The 13,687-nt window shown below is 44.4% G+C and overlaps 1 protein-coding gene across 1 annotated transcript; it reads right to left on the bottom strand.

Annotated features, from left to right (window-relative positions):
- Positions 1-820: 820 nt before the first annotated feature.
- Positions 821-4,389, bottom strand: EEF1A1 (eukaryotic translation elongation factor 1 alpha 1). Its single transcript, XM_053601169.1, has 8 exons — positions 4,132-4,389; positions 3,065-3,238; positions 2,623-2,802; positions 2,231-2,527; positions 1,997-2,147; positions 1,649-1,905; positions 1,331-1,565; positions 821-1,236 (listed from the first exon to the last, which is right to left on the bottom strand). The coding sequence occupies exons 2-8, from the start codon at positions 3,206-3,208 to the stop codon at positions 1,112-1,114; spliced, it is 1,389 nt and encodes a 462-aa protein (XP_053457144.1). The 5' UTR covers positions 3,209-3,238; positions 4,132-4,389; the 3' UTR covers positions 821-1,111.
- Between the last annotated feature and the right edge of the window lie 9,298 nt (positions 4,390-13,687).

The raw sequence follows: 13,687 nt of genomic DNA, 5'->3' as shown, positions 1-13,687 counted from the left end.
CAGGCAGCTGAATTGGGTAATCTTTGAATTGAAACCACTATTGTAGGTGACCAGTCTTGATCCCCTTAAATCCCTCTTACGTTTCCCTGTGTAACATGTCTTAAATAAACTTTGCCTAAGCTGAATTCAAAACTCCATAATCAAAACAATCATTTAGAGATAAGGTTTGATACACAGAATTACTGTCAAAACTCCACAAAGATCCATGGAAAAACTGCTGTATTTCAAATGCCAAAGTGTCTAAAACCAGGAACTTAAATGAGTCGATCACTGTCACTCAAGGAAACCAATTTACTTCTTATGACCCCTTAGTTTCCTTCCTATTAGCCATTGGCCCTCCCTTAGTCCCCTTTGGACAATTTATAAATTGTTGGTTATTCCAAAGAAAGATGTAGCAGATAGCAGATTCATTTTTGTCCAACTAATTAGGGAGGTTCAAAACCTTAATAGTTGTTAAGTACCCTGCGCTGGTAATCAATGCCACTTGGCAACATCCAAAACGATTTCAAACTTTAATAAAGCCTTCACTATGATATAGTTTACCTCAAAACCCTTGTCCACTGTTTAGTAATGTTAATATTTTACATAACTTTGTATTCAGATGAAATTCCCGTGGAAGTAGGTTAACAGTTAATCCTCACATTCCTTTTCCTTGAAGTGGAGTAGCTTGTTACTACTTAATTTTACATTTAAGTAACTATTAGCTACTTTACCATCTCTTTAGTAACACAAACATCAACTCAAGCATTTTCTGTTTCAGCACATCCATCACCTAAGCATTTCTATTAATTGTTTAGTGCTGACCCAAAGACGACACAGGTTTCTCATTAAACTTTGTTTTAATGGGTCTCAAAATTCTGTGACAGATTTTTGGTCATGTTGTTTCCATTAAAAAGTACTGATTTTAAAAACTAATAACTTAAAACTGCCACACAAAAAGAAACAAATGGTCCACAAAACATTTTCCTTTCCTTCTGAAGGTTTTACGATGCATTGTTATCATTAACCAGTCTTTTACTATTAAACTTAAATGGCCAATTGAAACAAACAGTTCTGAGACCGTTCTTCCACCACTGATTAAGACTGGGGTGGCAGGTATTAGGGATAATATTCATTTAGCCTTCTGAGCTTTCTGGGCAGACTTGGTGACCTTGCCAGCTCCAGCAGCCTTCTTGTCCACTGCTTTGATGACACCAACAGCAACTGTCTGTCTCATGTCACGAACAGCAAAACGACCTATTAAGACAAATTTAGGTTCATTGTGAGAAACACTTGGTTTGCAACAACATTTTTCCTATTTTACTTATTGTGCTTAAGTAATCATCCTTACCCAGAGGAGGATAATCTGAGAAGCTCTCAACACACATGGGTTTGCCAGGAACCATATCGACGATGGCGGCGTCACCGGATTTCAGGAATTTAGGGCCATCTTCCAGCTTTTTACCAGAGCGGCGGTCAATCTTTTCCTTCAGCTCAGCAAACTTGCAGGCAATGTGAGCTGTGTGACAATCCAGTACAGGAGCGTAGCCAGCACTAATTTGGCCTGGATGATTCAGGATAATCACCTTGGAACAGAAATTTGTGTTCAGCGTCTAACAGACTTTGGGTTCTGAAGCAAGTTAAGAACATAGTAATTACATTGCCTTACCTGAGCAGTGAAGCCAGCTGCTTCCATTGGTGGGTCATTTTTGCTATCACCAGCAACATTGCCACGACGAACATCTTTGACAGACACATTCTTGACATTGAAGCCCACGTTGTCTCCTGGAAGAGCTTCACTCAAAGCTTCATGGTGCATTTCAACAGACTTTACTTCAGTTGTAACATTAACTGGAGCAAAGGTGACCACCATGCCAGGTTTGAGAACACCAGTCTCCACTCGGCCCACAGGGACAGTACCAATACCTAAAATAGCATAACATTTTAAGTATCTAAATGCAGATGGCATTTAACCAAGCCTAAGTTCTGCCTTTACAGTACTTTAAAATACACTTACCACCAATTTTGTAGACATCCTGCAGAGGCAGACGCAAGGGCTTGTCAGTTGGACGAGTTGGTGGCAGAATGCAATCCAGAGCTTCAAGCAGCGTGGTTCCACTGGCATTGCCATCCTTCCGGGTGACTTTCCATCCCTTGAACCAAGGCATCTAAGTAAAACAGAAGATGGTCAATGTTACCATCAAATTGCCACTCCCAGAGCTTTTCAGCAACTGTCTCAAAAGTCACTTACGTTTGCACTTGGCTCCAACATGTTGTCACCATTCCAACCAGAAATTGGCACGAATGCTACTGTGTCAGGGTTGTAGCCAATTTTCTTAATGTAAGTGCTGACTTCTTTAACGATTTCCTCGTATCTCTTCTGGCTGTAGGGCGGCTCAGTGGAATCCATCTTGTTAACGCCAACAATTAGTTGTTTCACACCCAGTGTGTAAGCCAGAAGGGCATGCTCACGGGTCTGCCCATTCTTTGAGATACCAGCTTCAAATTCACCAACACCAGCAGCAACTATCAGGACAGCACAGTCAGCCTTTTAAGGAAAAAATAATCCCATTAGATGGTATAAATGACAAATCCAATTTTTCTAATATTAAAACCATACCCAAAGTTATTGATCTCACAAACCTGAGATGTGCCTGTAATCATGTTTTTGATAAAGTCTCTGTGTCCTGGGGCATCAATGATAGTAACATAGTATTTGCTGGTCTCAAATTTCCACAGGGAGATATCAATGGTGATACCACGCTCACGTTCAGCCTTCAGTTTATCCAAGACCCACGCGTACTTGAAGGAGCCCTTTCCCATCTGTTAAGATTAATAGTGGTTACTAAGACATGACTAATACTCCAGACTGAAATTCCTTGCATAAGTATATTTATACTTTACAATTGGCTAAACCCAAGTGACTTTACAGTGGTTACAGAACAGATATTAAAAAGTGAATTAGGTAATTTTACCTCTTAACATCCAAATACATGTAACTTTTGTTTGGAAAAAGTACTATCACTTACTACTACTAAACGCTGTATTGGTTGAACTAGCTTCCCCTTTGTGCTGTTGCACATACCTCAGCAGCCTCTTTCTCGAATTTTTCAATGGTTCTCTTGTCAATGCCACCACATTTGTAGATCAGATGGCCAGTAGTGGTGGATTTGCCCGAATCTACGTGTCCAATGACAACGATGTTGATATGAGTCTTTTCCTTCCCCATTTTGGATAGTATGGGCGGTTTTCACAACACCTAAAATGGAAGGAAAAAAACCCTCTGAACCACTGTTGAAAGGCTTGAGAATAAGCCAGGAGCTGAACTCAAAGGGCAAATTCCAAGGAGAATTACAACCACTGCCAGCTGCGCGGGCCCAACTCTTCAGTCTCCACCCACCAAGTGAGGGGGAAACTCCGTCGCCTGAAATCTCCTCCCCCACGCCGGCGGGGCCGCGCTCCCGAGGCTGGGAGGAGGGAGCCCAGAGCACGGACGGCGGCCGGGCCGGCGCGGGGGCACAGGAAGCGGCGGCCGCCGAAGGCAAGGCCCTTTTCCTTTGTGTGGGTGACTCACCCGCCCGCTCCCCGGCCGCCGCGTCCTCCATTTTGAGCTCCCCCGGCAGGCCCGGGAGCGGCCATCTTTCCGCGCACGCAACCGGTGCTTCGCGGGCCGCCGGGGTGGGGTGGGGCGGCCACCGGAGCCGCCGCCCCGCCTCGCGTCGCCCGACATGTGCGCTGAGCCCCGCGGGCCCCGCCGTCGCCCTGGACGCCCCCACGGCCACCAAACCGGACGGCGAGCTCGCGGACGCCCAGCCCAACCTCCCCGGGACGGTCCCGCCGGGGGGAAATCGTGGCTGCTCACTTAAAAAAAGCTCTAAGAGATAAGGACGGCGGGAGCGGGGCAGGCGCGAAGGGAGAGCGGATTCGCACGCGGCGGCCACGGCGCCCGAGCCAGGCCTCCCCGCGCGCACGAGGCCAAGAGGCTCCTGAAAAAAGTGCAAGGCCTCGCACTCCCCCACCCCACTTCCAACCGGGAATTCGGGATCGAGAACCTCGTAAAGTGGCCCAGCGACCAGGCGCTAGAGAAAAGCACGCGAGGGCCGCGACCCACCGAGGGCGGCCAGGCCGGCGGAAGCCACACCCGGCACTCACCTGTGTTCTGGCGGCAAACCCGTTGCGAAAAAGAACGTTCAGGGCGACTACCGCACTTATATACGGTTCTCCCCAACCCTCGGGAAAAGGGCGGAGCCAGCACACGACACCACTTTCCCAGTTTACCCTGCGCCACCTCCACTAGGCACCGGTTCAATTGCCGTCCCCTCCCCCCAACTTCCCGGGGACTGTGGGCGATGTGCGCCCTGCCCACTAAAGGGCACGCCGCTCCTCGCGCATGCTCCTCTCGACCCCAACGACGACGAGAGCGAGTGGGTGGGAGGCGGGGACGCGGCGATCTCTCGGTTCTAGGTTAGTGGGAGTTTACCGACGGTCCCTGGGATTCCCTAAAGCAGGGGCGAGCCCTCTTTTGTATGAATTACTCTCCGCACCCTCTGGGGGGCGGGGGGGACTGCTGCGGCGAGGAGGCAGCTTGGAGCGGCTGTCCAGTATCTTCCCTCCATTATTCCTGGCTTAATCGAAAAGGTTGTGTGGAGATTTGAATGTCCCTTCCCCCCGCAGTCCAGCTCCAGTCCTCAGCCTTGCCATCTGGCCAGTCCCCCCTAGAGCCTCTTTCTCTGCTAGTCGCAGCCTAGTCCCAGGCTGGCTCCTCCCGTCTGGGAGGAGCACCAAGTCCCCGGACCTCGAGAGGCTTGGGCGGAGGCCAGGGACTGGGGGCCGCCTTCTAGGCTCAAGAATCTGAAGGCGGTTCTTCAGGGCGTCAGTGAGCGGGACGAATCTGCTCCTGCGCTGGCCTCTTAGTTCCTTCCCCTGAAAGCCAGCTGCTTTTATCTGTAATAAACCTCACCCACTATGGTATTCTAGATGTCCAGATTTTCAGTTTAGACAGACTTCAGTCCTACACTTAACTTTACATCTAATTTTGGTTTTGTTACCCCAAAAAGATCCTGAGAAAGTGTGTGTACCCTCGTGGTACCTTTTTTAAAGTGTACAGTGATTCGGTTGCAAACATGAGAAACCTAAAAAGAATGCATCAAATTCAATTTTTCCACATGATCTCACGTAGAGACTGAGATCTACAGCTTCAGCAAGCTTATTCGCCCAGTTTCCTACCCCCCAAGTAGTGTAAGAACATTCTTCTCCTATTTAAATAAGTACCTTTGTTTTCTGTCTTCTTACTGACTGAAACTGCATTTCAGCATAAATCTAGGGTGAGATTGGATAAGACAAGGCCTTTTTGGATGGCTCTCAGGGCAGGCCCTGGGAAACGCTCCTCTGAGGAAAGATGAACGTTTATTTTAATAAGCTAATTACCGGATCAGTCCTTTCTCCCAGGTGTGGAATTCACTGCCCAACTTCTCCAATCAACTTATTAGCAAGTGTGTATCTCAGAACTTACTATGTGTCCAATGCTAATTAGAATACTGTGGCGTGTTCAGAAGTATTTCCTTATGGAGAGGAACCCACGATCACGTGGAAGAGGAAAACAATTAGAAAGCACAGTTAAGGCAAATTTGTATGGTACTTTCTTGGTTTATAGAATATAGTTATTTTAATAGCTAGTTTTCAGTTATTTTTCATAATCCAAACACCTTTCCTTTCTTTCTTGAGAGAAAGAAATCTGCAGTAGCTTTCCTATGTCTTCTTCTTTTTTTTTTTTAACCACTTCTTATAGATAACATTCTAAACATTGGCTTGGCGCCCGTTTCGTCGCCAACCACATACACAGAGGGTGGCGGGTTGGAACCCAGCCCAGACCACCTAAACAATTGAAACAACAAAAAACATAGCTGGGCGTTGTGGCGAGCACCTGTAGTCCCAGCTACTTGGGAGGCTGAGGCAAGAGAATCGCTTAAACCCAAGAGTTTGAGGTTGCTGTGAACTGTGATGCCAGAGCACTCTGCCCAGGGTGAAAGTTTAGTTTTGAGATCCTGTTTCAAAAAAAAAAAAAAAAAAAAATCAGGTTTCTCTATTTTTTCATTAAAAAGGTTTCTAACCTTCTCATTTTCATTAACTTTGAGATAGTTTCAGTGAAAGAATCTAGGCCAAATAAAGTTTCCCCAGAAATATATACAACTAATCTGTTCTTGTCCACAAAAGCCTTTTCTATAATGTCTACATTTTTAGCTTCTCTCCTTTCAGAAATTCTTTTTTTCACATTGAATTTTCCTAGTGCCCTCAACCAATCATCTACATTGTGAAATAACATTACCGTGATACCCCAGTCACTGCTTGTAATAAGAGAAAGGTGTTAAGCAGTACTAATGAAAATGAATCACTAGCAATAAAATGATGCCCTCTCATTAATTTTCTTGGAAATATTCATTAATGAGTATTCTCCTTGGGGGTAGATTCCTACAATCAGCTGTGTTAGTATATCAGAGTAATATTAACTGCATGGTGTTATCGCAGATTAAGATTAGGGTGCCACACTACACTTATTTTCCATGCCTTTTCTAACAGTAGTTTGGGTTTGGAAAATATACTAAGGTACATATTTAAACAGGAATGGCAATTTTTTTAGAATCTAAAGTTAGTTATTTAGTGAAGGGAAGGAAAACAAAGACTGCAAGCTGAATATTTCAAAATTTTACATGGAATCCAACAATCATAGCTAACACCTAATCTAAAAAAGAAATGAAAAATCAGGCTGGCTATGGTAGCTGTAATCCTAGGACTCTGGAAAGCCCAGCCAGGAGGATTGCTTGAGCTCAGGAGTTCAAGATCAGCCTGAGCAAGGGCAAAACCTATCGCTATCAAAAATAGAAAAATTAGGCCGGGGTCAGTGGCTCACGCCTGTAATCCTAGCACTCTGGGAAGCCAAGGTGAGTGGATTGCCTGAGCTCACGAGTTCAAGACCAGCCTGAGCCAGAGTGAGACCTCATCTCTGAAAATAGCTGGGCGTTGTGGGAGGGGAGGGGACACTTGGAGGCTGAGGCAAGAGGCTTGAGCCTAAGAGTTTGAGATTGCTGTGAGCTGTGATGCCATAGCACCCTTCTAAGGGCAACAAAGTGAGACTCTGTCTCAAAAAAAAAAAAAAAGAAAAATTAGTCAAAGTAGTGTCAGGTTGCCTGTACTTCCAGTTACTGGGTAGCCTGAGACAGGAGAATTGCTTGAGTCCAGAAGTTTGAGGTTGCTATGAGCTAAGCTGGTACTATAGCAGTCTGGCCAGGGCCTCAGAGTGACACTCGGTCTCAAAAAGAAAGAAAAAAAAAAATCAAAATGATGGTGGATATTGCTGAGGAAAAAGTATCAAAAATAATGTTACTTCATGAATAAAACCTTCTCTGAAGAAGATAGACAAATGGCCAGCATACATATGAAAAAATGCTCATCATCCCTAATCATTAGAGAAATGCAAATCCAAACTACCCTAGTCAGTGTAGCCCACATCATAAAATCTCAAAGCTGCAGATGCTGGCACTGATGTGGAGAGAAGGAAACACTTTTATGATGTTGGTGGAATTGCAAATTAATACAACTCTTGGGAAAGAAGTATGGAGAATCCTTAAAGAACTCAAAAGAGAACTTCACTTTGATCCCACAATCCCATTACTAGGCTTCTATGCAGAAGAAAAAAAATTATTATAAGGACATTTACACAGATTGTTTATCACAGCTCAATTTACAATCACTAAGATGTGGAATCAAGTACCCATCGACCCATAAAGAGATTAATAGACTATGGTATATAAATACCATGGAATACTATTCATGAAAAAAATGGAGACTTTACATCTTTTGTATTAACCTGGATAGAGTTGGGGAACATTGTCCTTAGTAAAGTATCATGAGAATGGAAAAGCAAGTATCGGATGTTCTCGATACTAATATGAAGCCAGTAGATGAACTCAGACATGCCCATAGAAGAAAAAACTCAATTTAATTCAAGTTGGGGGGACAGAAGAGGGAGGAGGATTTGTGTGCTCCCACCTAATAGGGACAATGTAAGGGGATATGGCATACTTCCCGTGTGCAGGACACAACAGGGACCTTACCTAACAAATGCAAACATTATAACCCAATCGTTTGTACCCTCATATTAATTTGGAAAAAAAAAGATGTCACTTTAGTAAAATAAAAATAAAAAAGTGATCTCTGTGAAATACGCACAGTTCATTGAAATGTGGCATTGCAAACTTAAATACTTTCTACAATCATAAAATTGTAATATTGGAGATATGTATGCTTTCAGTTGAATTAGTCTGTTTGAAAATATGTTTGTGTTTTTTTTGGCTGGGGCTGGGTTTGAACCCGCCACCTCCAGCACATGGGACCGGCACCCTACCCCTCTGAGCCACAGGCACCGCCCCTGTTTGAAAATATGGACCGATTACCATTTAAGCAGTAATTTTTAATAGGGTGTGTGTGGTATTCAGCATCACGATGAAGTTCTTTAAAAGTTGCCTGAAAAAGATTCCAAAATTCTAAATATAATTAAAGTGACAAAATAGCCCAAAGATGTTTCTAAAACATAAATAACAGCAGCCCAATTTTCATTACTGTTCAGTCAGGAAAAATAAAAAAACATTGACTCCAAAGCTATCTCAGAATACAGGCAGGTTTCCCCCAAACCACCGTGATTGCAGATAAAGAGTAAACGCTTTAAAAGCACCTCGTAGAGAATGCTTTTAAAAACAGCAGCCAAGGAACCGCGAAGTCACGGGAGATTGATTTATGACTAAGAAACCAACTGCGCGTCCCCACCTTGCGATCCTGATGTGGCGGTCACGGCTGAAACTCGTTGGGGGAGGGGAGATCGCAGTTCTCCCGCTTACGAACTAAAGCGTTTGAGCCCATCGGAGCCCTATTATCGGGCGTTAGGGGTAGACACTGTCCACAAGCATTTTCTCAGGGCAGAGATCACATTTCTGCTCTCGGTCGAGGCCGAAGGTGGGCGGGAGCCGGAGCGGGACCTGAACGCCAGGCCCCGCGAAAGACGCCGCACCCGGCCCAAAAGAGCGGAGGTTGGGCCGGCGCCCGCGGCGCGCGCCCCGGCGACACGCGGTGGCCCAGTTCCGGCACCAGACCCCGGCCGCACCGCCGCCGTCGCTCAGGCGCTCGGATACCTGCGGGGGGCGGGGCCTCCCAGCGCTGGATCGCCAGGGCCCGCCCCGACACGCCCCCTCCTGACGTCACTTTATTCCGGCCTGGGACTGCGGAAGGGCCCGGGAGGCGGCAGAAAACCTCGTGGCCTGGGGTGAACGCCTGCGTTTGTTACCGTGGACTGGCTTCTGAAACACTGAAGCAAGTTTTCTTTTTAGAAATCCCTTCTCCCCTATTCTTAGTAAAGCATCACAAGAATGGAGAAGCATGAATCCTATGTACTCAATTTTGATATGAGGACAATTAATGACAATTATGGTTATGGGGGGGAAACAGAGGGAAGGAGGGAGGTGGGTGGGGCCTTGGTGTGTGTCACACTTTATGGGGGCAAGACATGATTGCAAGAGGGACTTTACCTAACCATTGCAATCAGTGTAACCTGGCTTATTGTACCCTCAATGAATCCCCAACAATAAAAAAAAAAAAAGTTCTTTCCAATAAATGTACTCCTAAGAGTAAAAAAAAAAGAAATCCCTTCTCCCCGTACCCTGTGGTTTGCACATAATCCTGACGCATCTTTCCCCCACGACTTTACAGCAGATACAGTATGCTTTTTACTAACTTAGCTGTGAAACGGTAACATTGTTAAGACTCCTACACCTGTTTTGGGAGTCATAATCCAAGGTCGTATTCTAAGATGAACAAGAACATCTAAGATGTCCCTTAAACTTGTTCATACGTTTAGAGTGGCGGACCTAAAATAGATTGCAAGTAGACATCAACATGACCCCTTTTAGAAAGAAAAACAAGAATTTGAGTTATCTACATCATAAAAGAGTAACCAATAGTTTGAGATTTACAACTCGGATTCACCATCTTTCACTGTTGGCTAATCTGCCATTGGGCCTAATTTAAAGCAGCTTTCAGTAATTACGTTTTGCTGTGGCTTGCCACACGTTTTCATGTTGTTTATGCCAATTGAAAATGATTTTTAAAATCTTTTTATCTGCTGTAGCTACCCCAGAAGAGAAAATGACTTTTAAAAGGGTGGTTTAGAATATGATTAAGCCATGGAATTATTTGGACTAAGAATTAAAATAAAATGGTACTTTGGTGTGCCAGGCATTGTTCTAACATTTGGAATATTTAATGTAATTCCACCAACCACGTTTTATAGATGGGGAAGCTATAGGCAACAGATAGTTTATGCACAATAAGTAAATACAGGCCTTTAAAAAAAGTTTTACTTTTTTGCCCAAAATACTAAAATACAATATACCACTTTGTTCCTGGCCTCATTTGTGAAAAAAAAAAAACCCAGTATGCCACTTTGCTTTTTTCACTTAATGTTGGTGATCCTTTTTGTAAGCACGTTAGGACCCAGCAGAACAGGGTAGGTACCCAGGTAATCTGATCAGAGAGCTAGTAGTCCTAATCCTTACCAGCTGTTCCAGGCAGCCTGGAATAATCAATGGTGTTGGAATTACAAAATCAGGAATTCTGTCCTCACTCGTATGCTTACGGCCCCTGCGACAGCTGGTGCTCCTGAAAAATGCATCTGTAAAGTGAGTCTGCTCATTTTTCATACTTAGCACCTACCTCAGAATTCTAATATGCAATGACTTAAAAGACGCTGGGGTGCTCAACTGGTATGCCTTGTGATGCTAACTTGAGTCAGTAGAGAAAATAAACCCGTTATAGCTCATTGCGACCTTAAACTCTTGGCCCCAAGTGATCTTCCCATCTCGGCCTCCCAGGTAGCTGGGACTACAGGCATGTGCAACCACACCTGGCTAATTTTTTAAATTTTTGTGGAGACAGGTTCTTGTTATGTCACCCAGTCTGATCTTGACTCCTGGGCTCTGGTGATGTTCTCATCTCAGTCTCCCAAAGTCCTGGGATTACAGGCATGAGCCACCACACCTGAACCCAATGTTGTATTTTTAATTGTAAACATTTAAAAATAGGTAATACAGGCTCCACACCCGTAGTGCAGTGGTTATGGCGCCAGCCACATACACCAAGGCTGGTGGGTTTGAACCCAGCCCAGGCCAGCTAAACAACAGTGACAACTACAACAGAAAAATAGCTGGACATTGTGGCAGGCGCCTGTAGTCCCAGCTACTTGGGAGGCTAAGGCAAGAGAATCGCTCCAGGGGTCCTCAAACTGCGGCCTTACACACATGAGGCAGTGTGATTGTATATATTCCTATTTTTTTTTTTTTTTACTTCCAAATAAGATATGTGCAGTGTGCATAGGAATTTGTTCATAGTTTTCTTTTTAAACTATAGTCCGGCCCTCCAACGGTCTGAGGGACAGTGAACTGGCCCCCTGTTTAAAAAGTTTGAGGACGCCTGCTTGAGATTGCTGTGAGCTGTGATGCCACAGCACTCTACCAAGGATGACATAGTAAGAATCTGTCTCAAAAAAAAAAAAGTAATACATTTACATAGTAAAAAATTGTATTGGAGGTTATAGAGTGATACTCTCTTTTTAGCAATTTATCAAAATTCAGAAGACTGTCAGGGATATTAAGGAAACTAAAGTTATTTCTATGACTGCTCCCTTCATTCCAAATCCATTGCCTACCAGTGGTCTCTCCTTAGGTACAAAGGAAAGGCTTTTCCTCTCTTACTCTTTATTTTTTCATGATTATATTTGTTGTTTCACTGATATGTTACAAATAAAAATAAACTGTGAGAAGCGGCAAAAGCAGGCAACTTCATGAAGCAGTGGGGACACCCGTTGTGGAGTTGCCTTAGTCTGTAGCAGGTGCAGAGTCTGCACATACAGTGGTCATCAAGGGTAAGATTGTGGATAGCTTCTGCCCTCTGGAATTTACCCGTCAATGGAGAGTTTAAAGTCCAGCTTAAGGAAACATTGGCTACGCCTGACTTCTTAGAGAGTATAGGTGAAAAAGCATCAGAAGGTGCCTAAAATCTCTACAAACACATAGGCTTACAAAAAACAAGCATAAAACCAAGACTCTCAGGCAATGTTGAAATGTGCTATGGGGAAGAGGTTCCCATTTTACCATGTTTGAACAGCCTCATTCTCCTGTTGGATTTTTTTTTTTTTTTTTGATACAGAGTCTCACCATGTCACCCTGGGTAGAGTGCGATGACATCACAGCTCACAGCAACCTCCAGCTCTTGGACTTAGGTGATTCTCTTGCTTCAGACTCCCAAGTAGCTGGAACTACAGGCACCCACCACGACGCCCAGCTATTTTTTTGTTGTTGTTCTTGCAGTTTGGCTGGGGCTGTGTTTGAACCTGCCACCCTCGGCATATGGGGCCAGCACCCTACTCACTGAGCCACAGGCACTACCCAACAGTTGTCATTGTTGTTTAGCAGGCCCAGGCTGGGCTTGAACCCGCCAGCTTCGGTGTATGTGGCCTGCGCCCTACCTACTGAGCTATGGGTGCCAAGCTGGATCTTTTAATTTATTATTATAGTTTTCTTCAGTTTTGACCTGTCAAACTTCTCAACTTCTGGTAGGTCTGATTTATCCTGAGAGCGTAAAGACTTACGCACTGCTGTCTGCTGCTCTGGACCAGTTGGTGATCTCTTAAAGAGCTCTACAATTATCAGCCCTCACTCACTGTTCGTTGTGAATCTATATTTTATAAATTCTCATTTTCAGCATTCCTCTGTCTTTGTAGGTAATGTAGTACAGAACACTGGACTAGGGGAAGAAAGGGAATCTATTCCCAGATATTTTCTTTATTAATATCGTCTTGAATAAATCACCTTTGAGCTCACTATCCTATCATAAAATAGTTTGACATCTATTTTATGGAGCTGGTTATAAAGATTACATAAGACACTATACTGAAAGATGCAAACCATTTTTACAAATGTCAGTGCTCATTATAATTAGAAAATAATCATTAGCTCTTTCAAAAGGCAAAAGCCTGTTCAAAATATAGAGAATTGATGGTGCCCATAACTCAGTCAGCAAGGGTGCCAGCCACATACACCTGGCCCGGGTCTACTAAGCAACAATGACAACTGCAACCAAAAAACAGTTGGGCGTTGTGGCAGGTGCCTGCTGTCCCAGCAACTTTGGGAGGCTGTGGCAAGAGAATTGCTTAAGCCCAAGAGATGGAGGTTGTTGTGAGCTGTGATGACACAGCACTCTACCCAGGGCAACAGCTAGAGACTCTGTCTCAAAAAAAAAAAACAAAAAATTTACCAATTGCCAACGTTCGTTCTAATAATACTATTTTGTCTATTTCATTTAAGTATTGGAACTATGGATTTATGAATACTTGTGGCACGGGTGACTGGGTGTGTATTCTTTTTTTTTTTTTTTTTTGAGACAGAGTCTCACTATGTTGCCCTTGGTAGAGTGCTGTGGCATCACAGCTCATAGTAACCTCAAACTCTTGGGCTTAAGCGATTTTCTTGCCTCAGCCTGCCAAGCAGCTGGGTCTGCAGGTGCCCGCCACAATGCCTGGCCATTTGTTGTCATTGTTGTTGTTGTCATCATTGCTTTAGCTGGCCCACCTGGGCTGGGTTCGAAGCTGCCAGCCTCAGTGCATGTG

Source organism: Nycticebus coucang, chromosome 9 (assembly GCF_027406575.1).
Source record: "Nycticebus coucang isolate mNycCou1 chromosome 9, mNycCou1.pri, whole genome shotgun sequence".
Classification (NCBI taxonomy): Eukaryota; Metazoa; Chordata; class Mammalia; order Primates; family Lorisidae; genus Nycticebus; species Nycticebus coucang.
The sequence above is the reverse complement of the archived record's forward strand: the minus strand, read 5'-3'. Positions and strand labels throughout refer to the sequence as shown.

Excerpts from the sequence above, each read along its gene's own strand:
- EEF1A1 (XM_053601169.1), bottom strand. The coding sequence starts at position 3,208 with ATGGGGAAGGAAAAGACTCATATCAACATCGTTGTCATTGGACACGTA. Across the intron at positions 2,803-3,064 it reads TCGAGAAAGAGGCTGCTGAG|ATGGGAAAGGGCTCCTTCAA; the intron begins GTATGTGCAACA and ends TAATCTTAACAG. Across the intron at positions 1,237-1,330 it reads CTCAGATTATCCTCCTCTGG|GTCGTTTTGCTGTTCGTGAC; the intron begins GTAAGGATGATT and ends TTGTCTTAATAG.